This window comes from Sciurus carolinensis, chromosome 3 (genome assembly GCF_902686445.1).
Source record: "Sciurus carolinensis chromosome 3, mSciCar1.2, whole genome shotgun sequence".
NCBI lineage: Eukaryota > Metazoa > Chordata > Mammalia > Rodentia > Sciuridae > Sciurus > Sciurus carolinensis.
The window spans coordinates 401,432-422,520 of record NC_062215.1 but is presented as its reverse complement, the minus strand read 5'-3'; the positions used below and the strand labels follow the sequence as shown (position 1 = coordinate 422,520).

Below are 21,089 nucleotides of genomic sequence, written 5' to 3'. Positions count from 1 at the left end.
CCACCACTCGCTTTCTCAGGCCCCATGTCATGAAGAACGGGAAAGCCCTGCCCAGTGCGAGGGACGGGAGCGTACAGAGCCTGGTCCGTTTTGACGTTTGTCCCCTTTCTCTCTCTCTCTTTTTTTCTTGCCGTCCTGGGCTTGAACCCAGGGCCTTGTGCTTGCGAGGCAGGCACTCTACCCACTGAGCCAGACCCCAGCCCGTTTGACCCCTCTGAGTCCTTCAGCGCGCTTCTCTCCTCCCCTGTGCTGCTGGGAGTCCTGTGGGAAGTGCCCAGGGCAGGTCTCTGTCCCGGTTGGGAAGAGTGTGGGGATAGAGAATTGGTGCCCACGGGCAGATGCTGTGGCTCCGACTGGTGGCCACAGCCCCACGCCTGTGGGTGGACGGGGATGCCACGTGCCTGCCGGCGTGCGTCTACCCTCCTGGGAACTCGCGTTGCTTGTCACGGGCTGCGACTGGCGTCTGACTGTGTTGCCGGGTCAGTAGGTGAAGACGGCTGGCGTGCGTGTTGGCACTTCACGGCGTCTTCAGTGCACCTCTCCCCTCCTGCACCCTCCCGCCTGCTGCGGGCCTCCTTCAGGTGGACTCCTGCGGTGGACTCCTGCAGCCGGTCTTCAGTTTGCACCCCTTCCTGTGTCCGCCACCTGCGGCCAGGCCGTGTTCGTCCTAGGGACTTCTCAGTTGTGCTGCTGCCACCCCAGGCTAAGTTCTGGTGCCCTTTGCCCACGGGGACTCCCTGCCCTCAGCTTCTTCCTGAGGCGGCATCTGTCCTCTGCCACGGGCAGCCCACCCACAGGGCAGCGGTGACGGCGCCCGGTGGGTCTTCCCCGAGCCGGTTGTGTGGGACGGCGTTCTTCTGCAGGGCACAGATGGGACCCTCACCTGGTCAGCTGCTCATGCAGGGCAGTGGCTTCCCCCAGGGGCGGCATCTGGAGAGCAAGTGGCCGCGAGGCCTGGTGAGAAGTCACTTCGCAGCTCTGCTGGGAGCCGCTGGAAGCCTCTGAGGCCCAGTGGTCTTGGTGGGCTGAAGAGTGGACACAGGCTGGCTGGGGGTGGAATGCCCTCTTCAGCCTGGCCCACGGGTGGCCGTGCCCCCAGCGGGACAGCTCGTGTAGCCCCGGGCAGGTGGCTCCTTGGGGAGAGCTGTGCTCTGAGGCATCGCGGTGCCTGCTCGGAGCTGAGGACGCCCTCCCCACTGCCTGGCATCGTGAGCGTGTGTCCTGGTGCCTCCGGCCCCACACCTGCCCCTGTTTCTGCTCCAGGAGCTCCACTTTCTATTTTTTTTTTTTTTTTTTTACCTACTAGAGAATGTTTTTAAAAAAACTTTTATTTTTTTAATACATGTATATGGGGTAATAATGGCTCATTCTACTGCCCTTCCCATCCCCACCCCCCACTATAGATCGGCATCCGCTTATCAGAGAAAATATTCAGCCTCTGGGCAAATTTTGGGATTGGCTTATTTCACTTAGCATGATATTCTCTAGTTCCATCCATTTACCTGCAGATGCCATAATTTTATTCTTCTTTAAGACTCAGTAATATTCCATTGTGTATATGTACCACATTTTCTTTATCCATTCATCTCTTAAGGGTATCTAAGTAGGTTCCGCACTCTAGCTATTGTGAATTGAGCTGCTATAAACATTGATGTAGCTGTGTCACTGTGTATGCAGATTTTAAGTCCTTTGGGTATAAACCAAGGAGTGGGATAGCTGGGTCAAATGGTGGGTCCGTTCCAGGCTTCCTGAGGAATCTCCACACTGCTTCCCAGAGCGGCTGCACCATCCGCAGTCCCACCAGCAGTGTAAGAGTGGACTTTTCCCCACATGCTCGCCAACACTTACTGTGGCTTGTACTCTTGATAATCGCCATTCTGACTGGAGTGAGATGAAGTCGTAGAGTGTTTTGATTTGCATTTCTCTAATTGTAAGAGGTGACGAATATTTTTTCATATGTTTATTGATTGGTTGTATTTCTTCTACTGTGAAGTGTCTGTTCAGTTCCTTAGCTCATTTATTGATTGGGTTATTTGTTTTTTTGGTGTTAAGTTTGAGTTCTTTATATATCCTGATTAGTGCTGTATCTGAGGTCACGTGATAAAAGATTTTTTCCCATTCTGTAGATTCTCTCTTCACATTATCGATTGTTTCCTTTGCTGAGAAGCTTTTTAGTTTGAATCCATCCCGTTGATTCTTAATTTTACTTCTTGTGCTGAAGGAGTCTTGTTAAGGCAGTCAGGTCCTAAGCCAACATGATGAAGATTTGGGCTGACTTTTTCTTCTATTAGGTGCAGGGTCTCTGTTTTAGTGCCTAAGTCTTTGATCTACTTTGAGCTGATTTTTGTGCAGGGTGAGAGATAAGAAGTCTAATTTTATTTTGTTACATATGGATTTCCAGTTTTCCCAGCACCATTTGTTGAATAGGCCATCTTTTTCTCCAGTGAATATTTTTGGCACCTTTGTCTAGTGTGAGATAGATAACCATATATATGTGGGTTTGTCTTTGTGTCTTCTGTTTTGTACCAGTGGTCTGCATGTCTGTTTTGGGGCCAATACCGTGCCATTTTATTTACTGCTCTGTAGTATAGTTTAAGGCCTGGTATTGTGATGCCTCCTGCTTCACTCTTCTTGCTAAGGTTGCTTTGGCTATTCTGGGTCTCTTATTTGTCCAAATGAATTTCATGATTGCTTTTTCTATTTCTACAAAGAATGTCATTGGGATTTTCGTAGAAATTGTGTTGAATCTGTGTAACACTTTTGGTAGTATGGCCATTTTGACATTATTAATTCTGCCTATCTAAGAGCTTGGGAGATCTTTTCATCTTGTAAGGCCTTCTTCAGTTTCTTTCTTTAGTGTTCCTCAGTTTTCACTGTAGAGTTCTTTCACCTCTTTTGTTAGATTGATTCTCAAGTATTTTATTTTTTTTATTATTATTATTTTTTTGTGGTGCTGGGAATTGAACCCAGGGCCTCGTGCTTACAAGGCAAGCACTCTACTGACTGAGCTATCTCCCCAGCCCTTATTTTTTTGAGGCTATTGTGAATGGGGTAGTTTCCTAATTTCTCTTGCAGTGGATTTATCACTGATGTATAGAAATACATTTGATTTATGGATATTGAATTTTATATCCTCCTACTTTGCTAAATTCTTTGAGGTCTAGAAGTTTTCTGGTGGAATTTTTTGGATCTCCTAAATATAGAATCATGTCATCTGCAAATAGTGATAGTTTGTTTGAGTTCTTCTTTTCCTATTCGTATCCCTTTAATTTCTTTGGTCTGTCCAATTGCTCTGACTAGAGTTTCAAGGACGGTGTTGAACAGAAGCGGCGAAAGAGGGCCTTCCTGTCTTGTTCCCGTTTTTAGAGGGAATGCTTTCAGTTTTTCTCAATTTAGAGTGATGTTGGCCATGGTTTAGCATAGATAGCCTTTAGGTATGTTCCTACTATTCCTGGTTTCTGTAGCGTTTTGAACATGGAGAGGTGCTGTATTTTGTCAAATGCTTTCTCTGCATCTATTGAGATGATCATATGATTCTTTAAGTCTATTGATGTGATGTATTACGTTTATTTCTGTATGTCGAACCAACCTTGCGTCCCTGGGATGAACCCCACTTGATCATGGTGCACTATCTTTTTGATGTGCTTTTGTATGCAGTTTGCCAGAATTTTATTGAGAATTTTTGGGTCTATATTTATTCATCAGGGACTTTGGTCCGAAGTTTTCTTTGCTTGACGTGTCTTTGTCTTGTTTTGGTATCAGGGTGATACTAGCCTCATGGAATGAGTTTGGAAGGGTTCCCTCCTTTTCTATTTCATGGAATAATTTGAGGAGTATTGGTATTAGTTTTTCTTTGAAGGTCTTGTAGAACTTGGCAGAGGATCTGTCTGGTCCTGGGTTTTCTTGGTTGGTAGGCTTTTGAAATTGATCTGTTTAAATTGTGTATGTCCTCCTACATCAGTTTAAGTAGATTGTATGTCTCTAGAAATTTGTTGATGTCTTTGAGTTTTTCTATTTTATCAGAGTATAGGTTTTCAAAATAATTCTAATTATTTACTGTATTTCAGTAGTGTCTGTCATAATATTTCCTTTTTCATCACAACTTTTAGTAATTCGAGTTTTCTCTCTTTCTCTTTGTTAGTGTGGCTAAGGGTTTATCAATTTTATTTATTTTTTCAAAGAACTCACTTTTCATTTTGTCAATTTTTTCAGTTCTTTTGTTTCAATTTCATTTATTTCAGATCTTATTTTAATTATTTCCTGTCTACTGCTTTTGGTGTTGATTTGTTCTTTTTTTAGGGCTTTGAGATGTAATGTTAGGTCATTTATTTGTTGACTTTTTATTATTTAATGTATGAGCTCAGTGTAGTGAACTTTCCTCTTAGCACTGCCTTCGTAGCCTCCCAGAGAGTTTGATGTGTTGTATCGGTATTCTTATTTATCTTCAAGTATTTTTTAATTTACTCCTTGATTTCTTCTTTTATCTATTCATCATTCAGTAGCACGCTACTTAGTCTCCAGGTGTTGGGGTAACTTCTCGTTTTTATTTTATCATTGATTTCTAGTTTCATCCCATTATGATCTGATAGAATGCAGAGTAGTATGTCTTTTTTTTTTTGTATTTGCTGAGAGTTGCTTTGTGGCATAACTTATGGTTTATTTTAGAGAAGGATCCATGTGCTGCTGAGAAGAAAGTGTATTCGCTTGGTGATGGATGAAATACTCTATATATGTCTGTTAAGTCTAAATCATTGTATTATTGAATTCTATAGTTCGTTTAGTTTTTTTGGGAGATCTATCCAGTGGTGAGGCAGTGTGTTAAAGTCATCCAGTATTATTGTGTTGTGGTCTGTTTGATTCTTGAAATTGAGAAGGATTTGTTTGATGTACATAGGTTCTCCCATTGTTGGGGCATGTATATTTATGATCGTTACATCTTGTTGGTGTATGGTTCCCTTGAGCAGTATGAAATGTCCTTCTTTGTCCCTCTGACTAACTGTGGTTTGAAGTCCACTTGTCTGATGTGAGGATGGAAACCCCTGCTTGTTTACGCTGTTATAAGAATACACAGCAGTCCCTGTGAGTGAGATGTTTTTTCCAACCTTTCACCTTCTGTCTGTGGATGTCTTTTCCTGGAGGTGATTCTCTCTCACGTGCTCTCTGTCCTTTTTTAAAATACCTCTATTTTACGTATTTATTTATTTTCGTGTGGTGCTGGGGATTGAACCCAGTGCCTCACATGTGCTAGGCAAGCGCTCTACCTCTGAGCCACAACCCCAGCCTTGGAGGTGAGTCTCTTGAAGACAGCATATTGTTGGGTCTTTTTTTATTTGCCAGTCTGTGTCTTTTGCTTGATGAGTTTAAGCCATTGACATTCAGGGTTATTGAGGTGTGATTTGTGTTCCTGGCCACTTTGGGTTTTTTTGTTTTTTTTGGTTTTTTTTTTGACTTGACTTGACTTGACTTTAGTTTCTTGTTTGATTGACCTTTCCTTTAGTGTAGTTCCTCGCTTTACTGGTTTTCATTGTTTTTTTTTTTTTCTTTTTCTTTTTCATTTCCTCCTCATGAAATATTTTGCTAAGAATGTTCTGTAGTACAGTTTTCTAGTTGTGAATTCTTTTAATTTTTGTTTATCATGGAAGGTTTTAATTTCATTTTCCTATCTGAAACTTAATTTTGCTGGATATGAAATTCTTGGTTTGCATCCATTTTCTTTCAGAGCTTGTATGTTATTCTGTGACCTCTTGGCATTGAGGGTCTGGCTTGAGAAATCAGCTGAGATCCATATTGTTTTCCCCCTATATGTAATTTGATTTTTTTCTCTCTCTCAGCCCTTAAAATTCTATCCTTATTCTGTATGTTAGTCATTCTCATTATAATGTGCCTTGGTGTGGGTCTGCTGTAATTTTGTACATTGGGGGGTCCTATAAGCCTCTCGTAGTTGATTTTCCATTTCACTCTTTAGATGTGGGAAGTTTTCTGATATTATGTCATTGACAAGATTGTGTATTCCTTTGGTTTATATCTCCGTGCCTTCATCTATTCCGACAGATCTTAAATTTGGTCTTTTCATGTTATCCCATATTTCTTGGAAGTTCTCTTCATGGTTTCTTACCATCTTCTCTCTATGGTCAACTTTATTTTCAAGATTGTTTATTTTTGTCTTCATTGTCTGAGGTTCTGTTTTCCAAGTGGTCTAGACTGTTGGTGATACTTTCCATTGAATTTTTAATTTGCTTTATTGTTTCTTTCATTTCAGGGATTTCTGCTTGATTCCTTTTTATATTCTCTGTCCCTTTATTGAAGTGATCTTTCACTTCCTGTATTTTCTTTCCAGTACCATCCTTTATTTCGAAAATCAATCTAATTATGTATTTTCTAAACTCCATCTGTGACATTTCTTCTACTGGGTTGTCTGTGGGTTCTGTTGTTGAACATCTTGGTTTGTCTGAGGCGCTTTGTTGCCTTGTTTTATCGTGTTGTTTGTGTGTCTTCTCATCTAGGGTGTGGAGCTGAGGCATACAGGTTCTACCCTGTGGTCTTTAGCGTCCCTGAAGGCTTCCAGTACCTCACCTTTAAGGGGAAGACCAATGCAAACGATATACCACCTTAAACCAAGTGGCTCCTATTAAGGTGTTTACAGTTTTGTCACAATAACATAAATGAAGTATTCAGTTATTGTCTACAATATAAATAGTAAGTTTGCTAAAAGGATTTACCATTTCAAGTGATGGACAGTGAGGGAAAGAAGTAGTGTAATTTGTGATGTTTATGAAGGAGAGGGAGAGAAGGTAGAGGTAAAAATTTATAGTAAGAGCAAGGGAGGAATTAATAGAGGTTGACTGTTAGTATGAGAGAAGTGAGAAAGAGAATCCAGGGAAACAGGGAGGTGAGAGAAAAAAATGTGCGGATTTAAAAAAGAAAGTAAAAATACAAGAATACCCAGCAAAACTGTCATATACTGTTCAGACATCCCACTCCTCAGTAAATTGATGCATGAAAAATATTTGGATTCAAAGATGGTAGAAGTGTGAGAGAGAGGGTGAAAAAAGAGAAAAAGAAGGAAAGTCTCAATGGAAAATCGAATGATTGCTTCTGTTGGTTTTCAAAAATTTTCTCAGCTTCCCTTCTCTGCCGATAGGTAGAGTTGTCTGAAGTTTGATGTTAGCTCCAGTCCAGTGGGTGCTAGACCGGTTGGGTGGGTGAGCGGACAGCAAGATGCCCTCACACTCTTAGTCTTCTCACACGTCCTAGCTGGCCCCTTCCATCCCTGCACACTTCAGGACTCACTGAGCTGGATAAAGCCTGGTTTTCTCCACCTTCTCCAAGCTCTGCTCCTCCCAGGGAACAGCCCCCAGTCTTTGGCTTTCCACAGGCTTGCCAGAACCAGATTGGCCCACGCAAACCCAGCTGCAATCTGATGGACCTGGGCTTCAGCTTCCCCAGACCCTAAGTCCCAAGATCTCAATGCCCTTTGAACTTGCAGAGAGACCACCAAGCATGCACTCACAAGAAGCGACCCTGCAAAGAGGCAGCCAGATGGTAGCCACTACCACATCAATCAGAAAGACCTCCAGTGCCACCAGACCTGCAGGTACCCCAATATATCTCCAGGCCCTGGCTGGTGTCCCAAGATGGTGGTGGCTGTGGGTAACCAAACCTGTAGGTACTGTGACAGTGGCCTTCCAGGCAACATTGGGCATCAGGTGATTATGTGGTCTGCAGGCATATGATTGCATATGATTGGTGGGTGGGCATCAGGTGGTGGGCATTGGGTAGGTGAAAGGTGGGTGATGGGCAGGCAAGAGGTGGGCAAAGGGGTAAATGGCGGATTATAGGTGGCCATCAGTGAGCAATCTGCACTCAAAAGACAGGCAATATGCTGGCAGATAGCGGGTGATTGTGGCGATAAATGGGGTAAACAGCAGGGGATCCGTGGGCAGTGAGGACTGCCTCCCAGAGAAACAGTATTCCCTCTGCTTGAATCCCGAATTACGGAGGGACAAGAAATGCAGCCTCCCTCTAGTCCGCCATCTTGGATCCCCTCAGCATCTGCTCTCTAAGTGGATGATTTCCATGTAGAACGTGACGTCAGAAGTGCTTGAGTTTACTCAAGTAAGTTAATTTTTTTTTCTATTTGTGTAAACTAAATCTAGGGAAGAATTCTTAGTTTTTATGCAAAGAACTTCTGTTTTCAGTTCGTAGGACACGTTAATTTCTAGTTCTTCATGCTTTCTGGATTTCTGGTCCACAATATGCACGTGGGTTGCTCTGTCCAGCACTTGGGTGGAGCTGGAGGGAATGCACTCTCTTAATTATTTACTTGAGATTTTTAGGGTGCTGGGGTGAACCCGGGGCCCAGACCTGCAAGGCGAGTGCTCTGGCACCGAGCTGCCCTCCCTCCTAAGAGTTACCTCCCTCTTAGAGGTAACTCCGCCCAGAGAAGCCAAGTAGCTTTGGTCTGAGGATGCTGCTGCCCTCTCCCCACGTTACCTGCCTCCTTCATGCCACTCTTGTTGCCTCTTGGCTTGCTTGTTGCCAGTGCCTGCTGACTGGCACCATGTCCCACTCAGCCCTCTTGTGAGCGTGGTCTGGAGCTTTGGTCCTTCCTGCTGTGGCTCACCCTTTGGCCTTGGTGTTGCCTGGTGTCCCTTGAGCACAGTCCTACCAGGTGCCACTGGGTCCATATTTGGGCCAGGGTCTGTGGTTTGGTTGTGCTGTAGTTATCTCATTTCTTCGGTAGTCCTCGGTATAGTCTGCTTCTGACCCCCGTTTACTGCTTAGCTCTCTTCTGGGAAGCTTCTGTTCCTCCACCTAGGTCTTGCGGCAGGGAACCCTCCCAGGGCTCCTCCAACCTCTGCTGGACACTCTCCCTCTTCCAGACATGGTTGAAACCTCTTCCTGGGGGACTTCCTGTGGAGTGTGGTCTTGCACAGTAGGCCTGCTGAAGCCTTGGGCGCCTAGACCCTCGGCCATGTGCAGGAAGCTCCCTCTTTCCAGGCTTACCAAGGGTGCCTATCCTGGAGTGTCCCTGTGTCATGCGCTCACTGCTCCAGTTGAGTGATGGCGCATTTTTGGTGTCTTATTTGGTGACCTGGGCGCGTCCTGTTGTTGATTTTTGGCTCTTGCCAGCCTTGTGTTCCTTGCACTGGATGGACCCATCTTGTGGTGGGATGTGCGTCTGTGGTTTGTTGAATTCTGATGGCTGCTTCTCCCTAGGGTTTTTGCCCTATGTGTGGTACAGGGATTGAACTCAGGGGCACTTGGCCCCTGAGCCCCAGCCCCAGCCCTGTTTTGTATTTTATTTAGAGACAGGATCTCACTGAGTCGCTTAGTGCCTTGCTGTTGCTGAGGCTGGCTTTGAACTTGATACTCGTGCCTCAGCCTCCCGAGCTGCCAGGAGTACAGGTGTGTCCTGCTGTGCCTGGTTGCCTCTGGATTCTTGAGATGGGTTCGTGTTGCCTGCAGAGGTCAGTTGGCAACCCACCAGGGGGACGCTGGCCCTGGTCAGCCAGCTGGGGAGTGTCCCTCCTGTGCTCCCTTCCAGTTTGTGTACCCACTGGTGAAGCTGTGTGGGCTGTGGCTCTCAGGAAGCTTCTAGATGATCAGTGTCTGTGCCTCATGCAGATCTGTCTCCTCGGGAACTTGTCTTCCTTGGGACTTGTCATTCCTGCAGGTTTCCTGGTTTGTTGCCGTCACAGTCATGGGTGCCGTTGTCAGGCTTGGCTTCGGTGGTCCGTGTGAGGGCCCCGCAGCGCTGACTTCTGCAGCAGTGCTTGGGTTGCCGCTCTGACCCTTGCGGGCGGTTCGTTGCCCCTGCATCCTGGCACGTGTCCTGCCGAGTCGCTGCGCCTGCTGAGGACTTCTTTCTGAGAGGAGAAGCTGTTGTTCCCACGCAGGGCGGTTCTGACCGCGGCACCCTTGCAGGAGGGTGGGCGTGGTGCTGGTTCTGTGGCGTGGAGGCTTTGTCTCATCAGTGCCCACTGACCTGCCGCGCTGCAGCGTGCGGCCCTGGGCCCTGGCCAGCCTGGCCTGCCCAGACCTGGTGCAGGATTGTGCCAGTGTGGTGCTGGCAGCGTCGGAGGGTGTCGCTGTCCTCTGGAGCGTGTGGGGTATGCTGTTCCACCGTTTTGGAAGATTTGGCAAAATCTAAGTTACCAAGCGTTTTTTGATTTTGACTTATTTTATTGGAGTGGGTTTTTATTTGGGAATATGATGCTTTGAAGCTGGACTAAAACCCGAATGGCGAGCACACAGTGGCCTGGCTACGCTCTTGATGGTCCTGCGGCTTCTCTCCGTGGTCACCATGTCATACGTTGTCATGGTTCAAGGTGGCCCTGGCCGTGGCCAGCTGGTGACCCACAGAGGCTGCAGAGTGCTAGTGTCCATGGTTGCAGGATCCTGCCTTGCTGTTCCTGGCTTCCTGATGTGCAGCGGTCACTCAGGGTTCCAGGTGGTGCAGATGGGAGGAGGAGTGGGAGGGCAAAGGAGGCGACTTCTGGGGACTGTGGACCATGACTCCAGGCTGCCACTCACGCTGGCGAGTCTGGGGACGGCGGGATCCCTTTCTGAGAGATGCCAGTGCTGAGGGTGTGACACCCAGGCTGCAGTCAGCCGCCTCCCTGAGCTGCGTCCCGCTTTGGTGGCACGAGAGGAGCGTGGTCAGCTGCTCTGGGTCCCCCAGCGGCTCCCAGGAAGCTGCCAGGACTTGAGTGTCAGGACCTGGTGTTTTCACTTTGGTGTGTGTGTCTTCATGTGTGTTTGCATGTTTGTGTTTACACGTGTATGTTTATGAATGTCTATGTGCATGTGCATGCATGCATATATTTATGTGTATACATTCAGGCATGTGTGTTGAAGCATGTTCATGTCTGCACTTGTGTTTATATTTGCCGTTTGTGTATGCACACATTTATGTTTGTGTATGATTATGCATGTGGCAGTGTTTGCATTTATGCATTCATGTTTCGTGCATGTGCATTTATGCATGTCTATGTGTTTGCTTAGGTGTGTATGTCTACATGTTAATGTGTGTACATGCATGTGTTATGCATGTCATATCTGCACATTCATAGGTATGTTTATGTGTATATTTGTGTGTACATGTTCACGTGTGATAGATTTATGTTTTGTGGTTGTCTTTACATTTTTGCATGTTTGTGCACATCTGTTTACACATTTGTGTGTTTACAGTCTCTGGGTTTATATGTCTGTGCATCTCTACATGTTTGTGGTGTTCATGTGAGTGCAAGTCAGTGTGTGCTTACATGTGTTCATGTGTTAATTTGAATGCATTTAGTGTTCATATGTGTGGGCTTATGTGCTTGCATGTTCATGTAAGTGCATGCTATTGTGTTCGTGTGTGTGTGAGTGCATGCCGATGTGTGTTTGCATGTTATGCGTGCTTGCTTATGTATTCACACAAGTGCATATTAATGTATGTTTACATTCATCTGTGTGCATGTTTCTGGGTTTACGTGCTTGTTCACGTTCATAGGAGTGCATGTCAATGTGTACTTACACATGTGTTCACTCAGGTGCATGTTAACATGTTCATATGCGTGTGTTTCAAGATTTACATGCCAGTGCATGGTTATGTGTACTTACATGTTTGTTCCTGTGACTACATGACAATATGCATTCACATGCTCATGTGTTTACAGGTTTGTGAATGTTCACGTGTCAACATGTTTGCATGTGTGTTCACATGAGTCATGCCAGTTGTTTGCATGTTTATGTGTGCTTACATGTTTGTGTTCATATGAGTGCACGTTACTGTGTTTACACGTATGTGCACGTATCTGGCTGTACGTGGTTGTGCATGTTTGTGTGAATGCATGTCGGTGTGTTGGCATGTGTGCATGTTTATGTGTTGTTATGTGTTTGCATAGGTGTTCTGGGAGTGCATGCTGGTGTGTCCCCACTGAGACTGTGGGATTGCCTCACCCAGAAGCGGGTCTACCTGGCCTGCACGCGCTGTGCCTGAGGGAGGGGCTTATTACCGTGCCCTGGAAGTGCTCAACTCTGCAGCTCTGCTGAAGGGCTCAGGTGCTCGTGAGCTACCGAGCTCACCTCCAGACTTAGAAGCGGTTGAGAATTCAGAGGCTAGAGCCAGGGCATTCATGACAGCCAGGCGCTCCTCCTTGGCTGGCAGACTCCAGATCCGTTATTGCACCCTCTGGGGGCTGTGCGTGTGGGCTGGAGGCAGCTAAGGCTGGGCGGGTGGAAGTCAGTCCTGTGTGGGGCGGGATGTTTGTCCTGTGACGACCAAGGTGAGTGAGAGTGGAGGCCGAGCCCTTGGGCTCCTCTCCTGCATGCAGGGGGTTTGGCCTGTCACCTTCAAAGCTAACTTAAAGCCCCCCAGGGCTCCATCCAGTCTGCGCTCACTGCAGGATGGGGACTGTCCCTCAGCTGTTGGCCTTGCCCAGGGTGCAGTGTGCGGGGCCTGTGGAGGCCTCTTCTCCAGCCAGCCTTTCCCTGATCACTCAGGCCCCTTCTCTTGCTGTCTTGGAAGGGATTCCAGGAGGCGCAGGGAGGGGTCTGGTGACTTTGTCATGGACTTGTGAATGTATGTACATGTTTTTTTTCAGGCCCAGATATTTAAACACGGGAAGCGTGAGGACTGTCTGCCCTATGGTAAGGCGTGTTCAAGACGCGGTCATTGGGTGTCTGCCCCCTGCAGTCAGCAGCCTTCTGTGGTGAGGCGGGTTCAAGACGGGGTTGTGGCGAGCCTCCTTCACGTTTTCTTCAGAGGCGTCAGGAGCCGTAACTTGGCCTGCCTGGACACCGCCCTGGCTCTTGGCCTTTTTATTTTGTGTGTGGAATGTGACTTTTGGTCAACTGTGCACGTTTGAAACACGGGAAACTGCTAGGGCCTGCCCCTGTCTCCTCTCCCCTCCCCCATCCCCTGCCCCCCTCCCCACCTCACTCCCCCTCCCCATCACCTCTCCCCCTTTCCATCACCTCATCCCTGCCGCCTGTCACCTCCTCCCCGTCACCTCCTCCCTCCTCTGTCTCCTCCTGTCCGAGTACTGGGCTCCATTCCACTCCCTTCACCCCCGCCTCCTGGTGCACCTGGCCTCTGTCTTGAAGCCCAGCACTGTGCTGCCCCTATGTCCCCTCATCTCCATGGGTTGCTGTTCTTATGCTCTCCTGGCTTTAGCTGCCCCAAATGACCTGTGTGGCACAGGACCCTGCCACACCACCTCCTGTACTGGGGCCTCCCTCTGGTGCTGCCTTCACCTTCCTGTGCGACACCAAGTGCCCCAGGACCCGGGGCCCCTCGGGCCCTGCTGGCTGCTCCTTGGTAGGACGGCTGCCTGCTGTGCTGGGCCCTCCCTGGCTATGCTGTGTGGCAAGCAGGCCTCCCTCCTTGACCTGCTCTCTTCAGAGCCTGGGGATGGGCGCTTGGATCCAGGCTCAGGGGTCAGTGTGATTTGTTGGCTGCTGCCCTGGGTCCACAGGCCTGCTGACCTCGAGGCTGTGGCTTCTGGGGTGGAGCAAGGGCCTCCGTGTTGAGTTGCTGCTCTCGTCCACAGCCAGCACCGTGCTCCAGAGCCTTGATGGCTGCAGACTTCCTGAGAGCAACCAGACCCTGCTGCGGAAGCTGGGGGTGAAGCTGGTGCAGCGGCTGGGGCTGACCTTCCTGCGGCCAAAGGTGGCCACGTGGAGGTGGGTGGGCGCCTGCGGGCAGGTGCCGGTCTCCGGCAGTCATGGCTGTGCAGGTTGACATGCGTCTTCTGTGCTCACATGTGCTGTAGACGATAGTTTGTCTGTTTATGAGGAATGGTTTTCCTTAGGGTTACTTTGACGCCGTCTTCCAGGTAAGCAGTAGAGGCTGGAGCAAGGACCAGGAAGCTGCCCCTGCCTGTGACGGGCACTGCTTGGATGCAGCCCAGCACTGCTGGTGCGGGCCCCTGTGGGGAGCTCTCCTTGCTCAGTGATCAGTCTGAAACCCAGGCTTGCTTCTGCAGGTTTGCTCAGGAGGAGAAGCATCATAGCTTTTCAGTGGCCTGTGGTTGCCTGTGGTAGATTATAGGTTGACTGAGGACAGATTTTCTCAGGTTCTTGGGTTCCATATTCTGAATGACCTTCAGTTTTATCTCAAGTGTTAGTGGCATTTTGGGAAGGAATTATTTAAGTCTGGCTGAACCTTTGTTCTGAATTGTAGCACATTCCTGAGGCATGTGCAGGGTCCGGCCATGTTTTCCTGGTGCCTTTTGGTGAGATGTGGCTTCATCGCAGGACACGGGTGCCTGCTTTCCAAGAGGCTGTGGGAAAGGTTCCGACCCACAGGGAGCTGGTGGCTTGCACTGTTGGTAGGCCTTGCCTCGTACCAGGGGGTCTCAGTGAGGTCAGTGCTCTGTGCGGCCCCTCCCTGTTCTCAGGTGGTCTCTGCAGGGCTGTGTCCCTGCTTAATGGGACGCTGAGGCACAGAGCAGTTCTGTAGCTTGCAGAATTGCGTAGCCGAGCAGCTGTGCCACTGGACCTGATCCCCTTCCAGCTCCTCCAGGGTGGAGAACAAACAGGACCTGGGTGCGTGGGGACTTGGAAGCAGTGTTTGGGGGGTGGAACTCGGAGGAGCAGGTGAGGAGTGCTCTAGGGCCTGGGCAGAAGCCCAGAGGCAGGGGGCTGGGGTAGGTGAGCCCACCTGCCGTCAGCAAGCATGTGCCCTGGGTTCTGTGTGTGCACCTGCGACCAGGCTCTGCCCTCGCCTGCTGCGGAGCCCTCCTGGGTGAGGGGGCCGGCTCTTGCTGCTCCTCACTGACGCCTCCACTGCAGCGTCTTCCCTGCATGTGCGGGAGTGGACACAGGCAGCCTCCAGGGTTCACAGCGGTGCTGAGCTGTGACTTCAGTTAGCAAGGAGCGTCTAGCCGCTGAGCCCAGTCTGCTCCTCTCTGTGCAGGTACCAGCGGGGCTGCCGGTCGTTGGCTGCTAACCTGCAGCTCTGTACCCAGGGTCGGAGTGAGCAGAAGCCGCTCGAGGTGCCGTCTGAGAGCGACGAGGACTATGACGTCCCCGACGGGGTGGAAAGTGTGATAGGTAGGCAGCTCCAGCACATGCCCCGCCCCTGTCTTTGGTGTTGTCCCCGATGCCTCTGCTCCCAGAGTCTTCTGCACCACCTTGGCCACTCCTTCCCCTGCCCTCCCTCTTCCCTTCTTTCTGGGTGGCACTGTCTGACTTGCCACCTCCACTGAGCATGTGGCCGTTGACTGTCCCGTAGACCTGCTCTGCCCAGCATCCCTCAGCCTCCACACGCTGCCTCCTACGCCTGAACTGCATGCTCCCTGCTCCCCAGGGCCCAGGCCTCTGTCCCCCAACAGCCTGCCATGTCTCCCTGCTGTCATCAGGGTCACCTCAGGCCTCTTTGCCCCTGTGCCTTGTAGGGGTCTGCACCCAGTGCCTGCTCTTAGCATGGCAGCTCCACCACCATTGTGCCATTGGCCAGGCTCCTCACTGTGACCAGTTCAGGAGGCTGGATGGCCTCCCTTCCTGTGGGGACCTCCCCTGCCCCTGGCTGGGAGGCCTGGCCAGGCCGGGTGGTCTGCACATTAGTGTCAGCACTAGCTCCCGCTCCTCCCTTGGGGCAGATCCGTGCCACCCCCTGCCCTGGCGCGGAGCTCACTGACAGCCCCCACGAACCTTCACTTCTTGCTGACTACTGATGCTTCTCAGATTCCCCCTTCTGGGCTGCCGAGATGTGGCACCCAGTGGCTGCCCTGGCCACTCAAAGCCACCGTGAGCTCCTCATCCCAGGCTGAGCCCCCTCTGCCCCGTTGATGCCAACTGCCTGACATGTTCCCACTCACTCTGTGACCCTGTGTGCCCCGTCTGCTGGCTGGTTCCTCAGGTGCCTGTGACTGTTTCTCTAGGTCGGGCCTTCCTGGGGCTACCCAGGGCCTTCTGGCCAATGACTGGACTCTGCCAGGCTGGCAGGGCACTTACATAAGGCCTTAGGTCACTTCCTTGCTGGCCCAGGTCTGTCCTGAGACTAGCCCCAGGGCCGCATCCTTGGGACGTTTATGGACAGCCCTCCGGCCTGCCTGCCTCAGTCTCCTGACTCCCTTTGTGGCCTGGGAGGCCCTGGCCCTCGGCGTTAGCTGGGAGCCGGCTGCTCCCTGTAGAGGCCTGCAGGCTGGTCAGCGGCAGGGGCTCTCTGGTTAGCCCACGCCGGACGGGGACGCTCGTTGTGTGATCACTGAAGTTGCCTCCAGGGCCTTCTTTGGCTGCAGGTCACCTCGGAGCTGTCTAGACTGGTGGTGGGTGTCCTTGTTCTTGCAGAGCAGCTGCTGGTTGGACTGAAGGACAAAGATACGGTGGTGCGGTGGTCTGCGGCCAAGGGGTAGGTGGGCCGCCCAGGGCTGGCGGTTGGGGCGGGTGAGACTGCACTCTCTGTGGTCCCCTGGGGTCCTGGAGCTCCCCAAGGCCTCAGGGATCCCTGGGCTTCTGTGGCTCGCAGGCAGCCTGGTTGGGCAGATGGGTAGGATGCACCTGCCCTCCTGCAGACCCTGCCCCTGCCAGCAGCCGGTGGGAGCAGCAGGTCCGCATCTTGCGTGGAAGTGTGGCCTCAGTGTGTGCCTGTGCTGGGTGCTTTGGCCACCACCAGGGCCTCCACTGTCCAGTTTCTGTGGTGAGAGGTGGCCCCTGCCCCACCCCAGGTCCGAGGCATCCTCTTCCCTGTGCACAGGCACCATTGTTGAGCTGAGTGTCTGCTGAGTAGGCCTGACTGCCTGCTTAGAGGAAAGAGCCGCTTGGGACCACACTGTGGGTCACACACCCCTTGAGTCACCTTGCCGACAGCTGTCACTTCTCTTTCAGAATCGGCAGGATGGCTGGAAGGCTTCCCAGAGCGCTGGCGGACGACGTGGTTGGGTCTGTGTTGGACTGCTTCAGGTAGGGCATGTGCTCAGGGCAGGGCCCCCGCTGCCTCTCCTCTCGCCCTAGAGCCACGCCCAGCCCCAGCCTCCCTGCCTCGCTTAGGCCCTCAGCTGGAGCGCTGGCTACTTCTGGTGTTTCCTTTGTCAACACCAGATGTCTAAGACCCGAAGGCCACGGTGGGGTCAGCTGTGAGCCTGTGCACCCCAGGTGGGCACAGGTGTGGATTCCTGGTGCGAGGGAAGGTGTTGGGTTGTCCCTGCTGTGGCTGCTAGCCAGGAGCGGCTGCTGTGACCGTGGCCTGGGTCTGAGGTTGGGTTGGGTTAATGAAGGGAAGTTTGAGGCAGCCTTCGGCGAGTTCTGGGTGAAGGGTGCAGGACCCGTGGTGGAGGGCGTGGGCCAGTGTCAGCCTGGGCTCTGCAGACCAGCGTGAAGGGCCCTGGTGGGGGGTCTTGGTTTGCTCAGGAAGGCTGTGGCTTCAGGAAAGGGGGGGCCACTGCGGAGGGACCTTCACCTGCTTGGGGAACCCCTTTGCAGTGGCCCCTGCTGGCCGGCACTGCTCCTGGGACCTGTCACTCGCCTGCCGGTGACAGTGTGCAGATCCTGGGATCACTGTGTGCTGGTGGTTAGTTGGCAGAGAGGCTCCGCAGGCTCCAGCGTTGCCTTCCCCTAGAGCAGGCTCTCCTTGCACGTAGCCTCGGGGCTGCTCAGTGACAGTTGACCAAGTGCAGGAGACAACATGTCAAAGACCGGCCGTCTCTTGGTACCCTTGCACGTGGTAGAAGGATTTCTCGCAGAGGTGCACACTGCTGGTGAAGGCCGGGTGGCCGAGTGCGCAGCTTGGCCTGGTGGCCCAGGGCCGCAGGGGCTGCCTGCAGGAGGGTGGCCTCTGTCTTGTGCCGCCTTCTGCTCCTCTTCTCCGGGTGTCACCGCGCCTCCCGGTGGCTCAGCGTCTGCTTGGTTCTGTGTGCCTAGTTGACCCTCCAGTTCAGAGTGGTCTGAGTACCCTTGATTCTTCACCCGGGCCTGCTGATGGAGAGACTAGCACCTAGATCTGAGCCGAGAACCGAGTCCCCGTCCTGCTAGTCGGGCTCCCCTGCGGCTTGCTGCCACTTCTCTGGGACCCTCGTGGCCCAGGATGACCCTCAGCTGCTTGGTGATGTTCCCCTCTCCTTGGTGTCCAGCTGGAGGGTCCTCCATCACGCTGCTGGAGAGGGATGGCGGTTTTGACGGCCTGCAGGCTGTGCGTGAGGCAAGGTGACGAGGTTCTCGTCCCGTGGTCCTGCTGCCCTGCCCGTCAGCACTGCTTCCTGCCTCCTTGATGGGTATTCTGAAGACGAGGCAGTGACGCTTAGGGTTTGGAGGGTTGCCAGCCAGCTGGAGCTTCATACGTCAGGTGGGGCCTGAGTGTGGGAGGCCGGCTCCCGCCACGTGTGGACCGAGTCTGCCTGTGCGCCGCGTGCCGCAGTCAGAGATGGCTGTTTCCCATGTGCTCCTTGCTGTGGAGTCATTTGACCAGAGCTGGCCAAAGCCTCACGGCCTGTCTCTTTTTGGAGACGTGTCTCTCCATGCTCACAGCAAGTGTGGACCCCTGTGCGCAGCCCCCATCCGTCTGAACAGCAGATGTTCCCAGTAAAGGTAATGGCTGGCCACACCCGTAGGCTCCTAAGGCCCCACAGGGACATTTCCGTTGAGTGTGAAGCACAACCTTTGACCCTCTGAGTGGCACGGCAGTTGTTCTTTACGATTCCATGCTTCAGCTGTGCAGGTGGCACTCCCGTAGCCCAGCTGCTCGGGAGGCTGAGGCGGGAGGATTGTTGGCGCCTGGGAGTTTGAGGCTAGACTGGGCAACATAGTCTTAAAAAAAAAGTCCATATTTTGAAGAGTGGAGAAAAAAAACACTAACACTATTTCATTTTGACTTTTTACTCCTGAGTTGGTCAGTGGGGTGAATGGTGGGTGTCGCTGAAAGCTGTCCTCTGCCTCTGCCTCTGTCTCTGTCATCTGGATCGGGTGGGACTCCTGCTGAGCCCCGACTCCCAGGGTTTGTGGCTGCTGTGGCTGAGTGAGGTCCTGCCGGGACATGCAGAAGAGCTGGAGTGTTGTGGCCATGCTGGGGGCGCCTGGGTGGGCAGCCTGGCAGGGCTGTGGGGGCTGAGGCTGGGGCTGAGGCTGGGGCTGAGGCGGGGCCCTCCTGCGCTGGGGACCCGAGGAGGCGTCCTGTTGCTGCAGTCTTCGTAGTGAGCTGAAGTGCCTTATTTCTTGAGTCAATCCTGAGGCTCACTTTGCTCCTGGGGGAACTGGGCTTATGCTGAGAGCTGACCCCAGGACTCTGTTCTCAGCTTCCAGGAGACAGACAAGGCGTGGCATGGCGGATGTCTGGCACTGGCGGAACTGGGCAGACGAGGCCTGTTGCTCCCGTCGCGGCTGGAGGAGGGTGAGTGGCTGCAGCAGGGGGCTGCGTCCTCTGGCTCCTGGTTGAGCCCCTCCTGGGGTGGGTGGCTGGGGAGCACGTGAGACCTCGTGCTGGGGCCCTCCCACAGCGGCCTGTTGCCTCTCTGGCCCTGTGTCTGGGTGCTGTGTACTGGGTTGGAGGGCCTAGGGCCCTCAGCATGTCTGAGTTTCTCACCCCTTGAGGTCACCTGCAGTTGTGAAGCTCAGTGTCCCTCAGCATCCTGGGTCACCTGCAGGGAGAGCGGTCCCTAGTGACGAGGCTTGTCCTAGCGGGGAGTCGGGTTAGGGTCAGGGTCAGCTCTGCAGCGGTAGCCTTGGAACTGAGCGAGGGGCCTGCGAGGGGTGGGTGGGGGCTGTGGTCGGGCGGGAGGAGTGGAGTCTGCCAAGATGGAGGGGACCTGCCTGCACGCATCACAGATGCCCCACCTGGAGGTGCTTCCTGGTGCCCGTGGCTCAGTGGTACAGCCTGCGTCCAGCCAGCGCCCGGCTGCCCTGGTGCCGGGGTGCCTGGGGATCTCTTAGAACCTGCCGGTTGCTTCATCTTTCTGCTTTCCTAAGATCAGCTCCACTGCCTGGCTGGGCAGCGTAAGGCCCACGCGCTGGAAGCCCAGAGCGAGAGCCCTGCGTGCTCCCATCGTGCGGCACTCCGGTTAAATTGAGCGTGTCGGAGCTCCAGGCGGGTGCTCCCCACCTGCTGCTGGGTCTGGGCTCCCAGGAGGTGTGATGCTGGGGTCCCTCCCTGCAGCCTGTGCTTCACTCCTCCGCCTGTGGAGGGGACGGCCCTGTGTGAGTGAGCCACGTCCGCTTTGTCTCTTGCTCTGGACGCCGGGCTCAGGTTTTCCTGAGGGTGCTCACCTTCGTACTCTGGGTGTAGACCTTCGTGGGAATGACCACATCTTTGAGGAAGCCACCGCTTTTCCAACCCGGTTTTGCCATTTTGCGTCCCCTGGCCGCTTGTGAGGGCTTCCTTCTCAGCTTTTCTCTGGTGACAGTCCTCTTGGGGCGAGAGGCTCACCTCATCATGGCTTCACTTTTTAAAATTTCTTTTTACAGACTGCATTTTGATTCATCGTACACAAATGGGGTGCAATTTTCATTTCCGTGGTTGTGCACGATGTAGAGGGACACCATTGGTGTAACCACCCGTGTTCACAGGGCGATGATGTCTGTCTCAGTCCTGTCTTTCCTTCCCCATCCTCCCCCCACTCATTTCCCACTACACAATCCATCCTTCCTCCATTCTTCTCTAACCACCTCCCCGTTGTGTGTCGTCCACTTATCAGAGAAAACATTCGGCCTTTGTTTTTTGGGATTGACTTATTTCACTTGGCATGATATTCTCCAACTCCATCCATTTACCTGCAAATGCCATAATTTTTAAATTCTTTATGATTAAATAATATTCCATTGTATAAATATACTATAGTTTCTTTGTCTATTCATCTATTGAAGGGCATCCAGGTTGGTTCCACAATCTAACTATTGTGAATTGAGCAACTATGAACATTGGTGTGACTGCATCACTGTAGTATACTGATTTTTTAAGTCCTTTGGGTATAAACTGAGGAATGGGATAGCTGGGTCAAATGGTGGGTCCATTTCAAGTTTTCTGAGGAATCTCCACACTACTTTCCAGAGTGGCTGCACCAATTTGCAACTCCACCAGCAATGTATGAGTGTGCCTTTTTCCCCACGTCCATGCCAACACTTATTGTGTTCTTGATAATAGCCATTCTAATTGGAGTTAGGTGAAATCTTTG

General features: G+C 51.8%; 1 protein-coding gene across 2 annotated transcripts in view; it reads left to right on the top strand.

The window, feature by feature from the left end:
• Tbcd (tubulin folding cofactor D) overlaps positions 1 to 21,089 on the top strand; it is a 129,240-nt gene that overhangs the window by 21,355 nt on the left and 86,796 nt on the right. For both annotated transcript variants that reach the window (XR_007107588.1, XM_047542920.1), the window contains exons 8-13: positions 12,591 to 12,636; positions 13,539 to 13,671; positions 14,906 to 15,042; positions 16,282 to 16,342; positions 16,819 to 16,893; positions 19,218 to 19,312. Coding sequence is in view for 1 of the 2 variants with exons in the window: in XM_047542920.1 (XP_047398876.1) it covers positions 12,591 to 12,636; positions 13,539 to 13,671; positions 14,906 to 15,042; positions 16,282 to 16,342; positions 16,819 to 16,893; positions 19,218 to 19,312 (547 nt within the window). In the remaining variant the exon portion in view is untranslated. The remainder of the gene's footprint in view (positions 1 to 12,590; positions 12,637 to 13,538; positions 13,672 to 14,905; positions 15,043 to 16,281; positions 16,343 to 16,818; positions 16,894 to 19,217; positions 19,313 to 21,089) is intronic.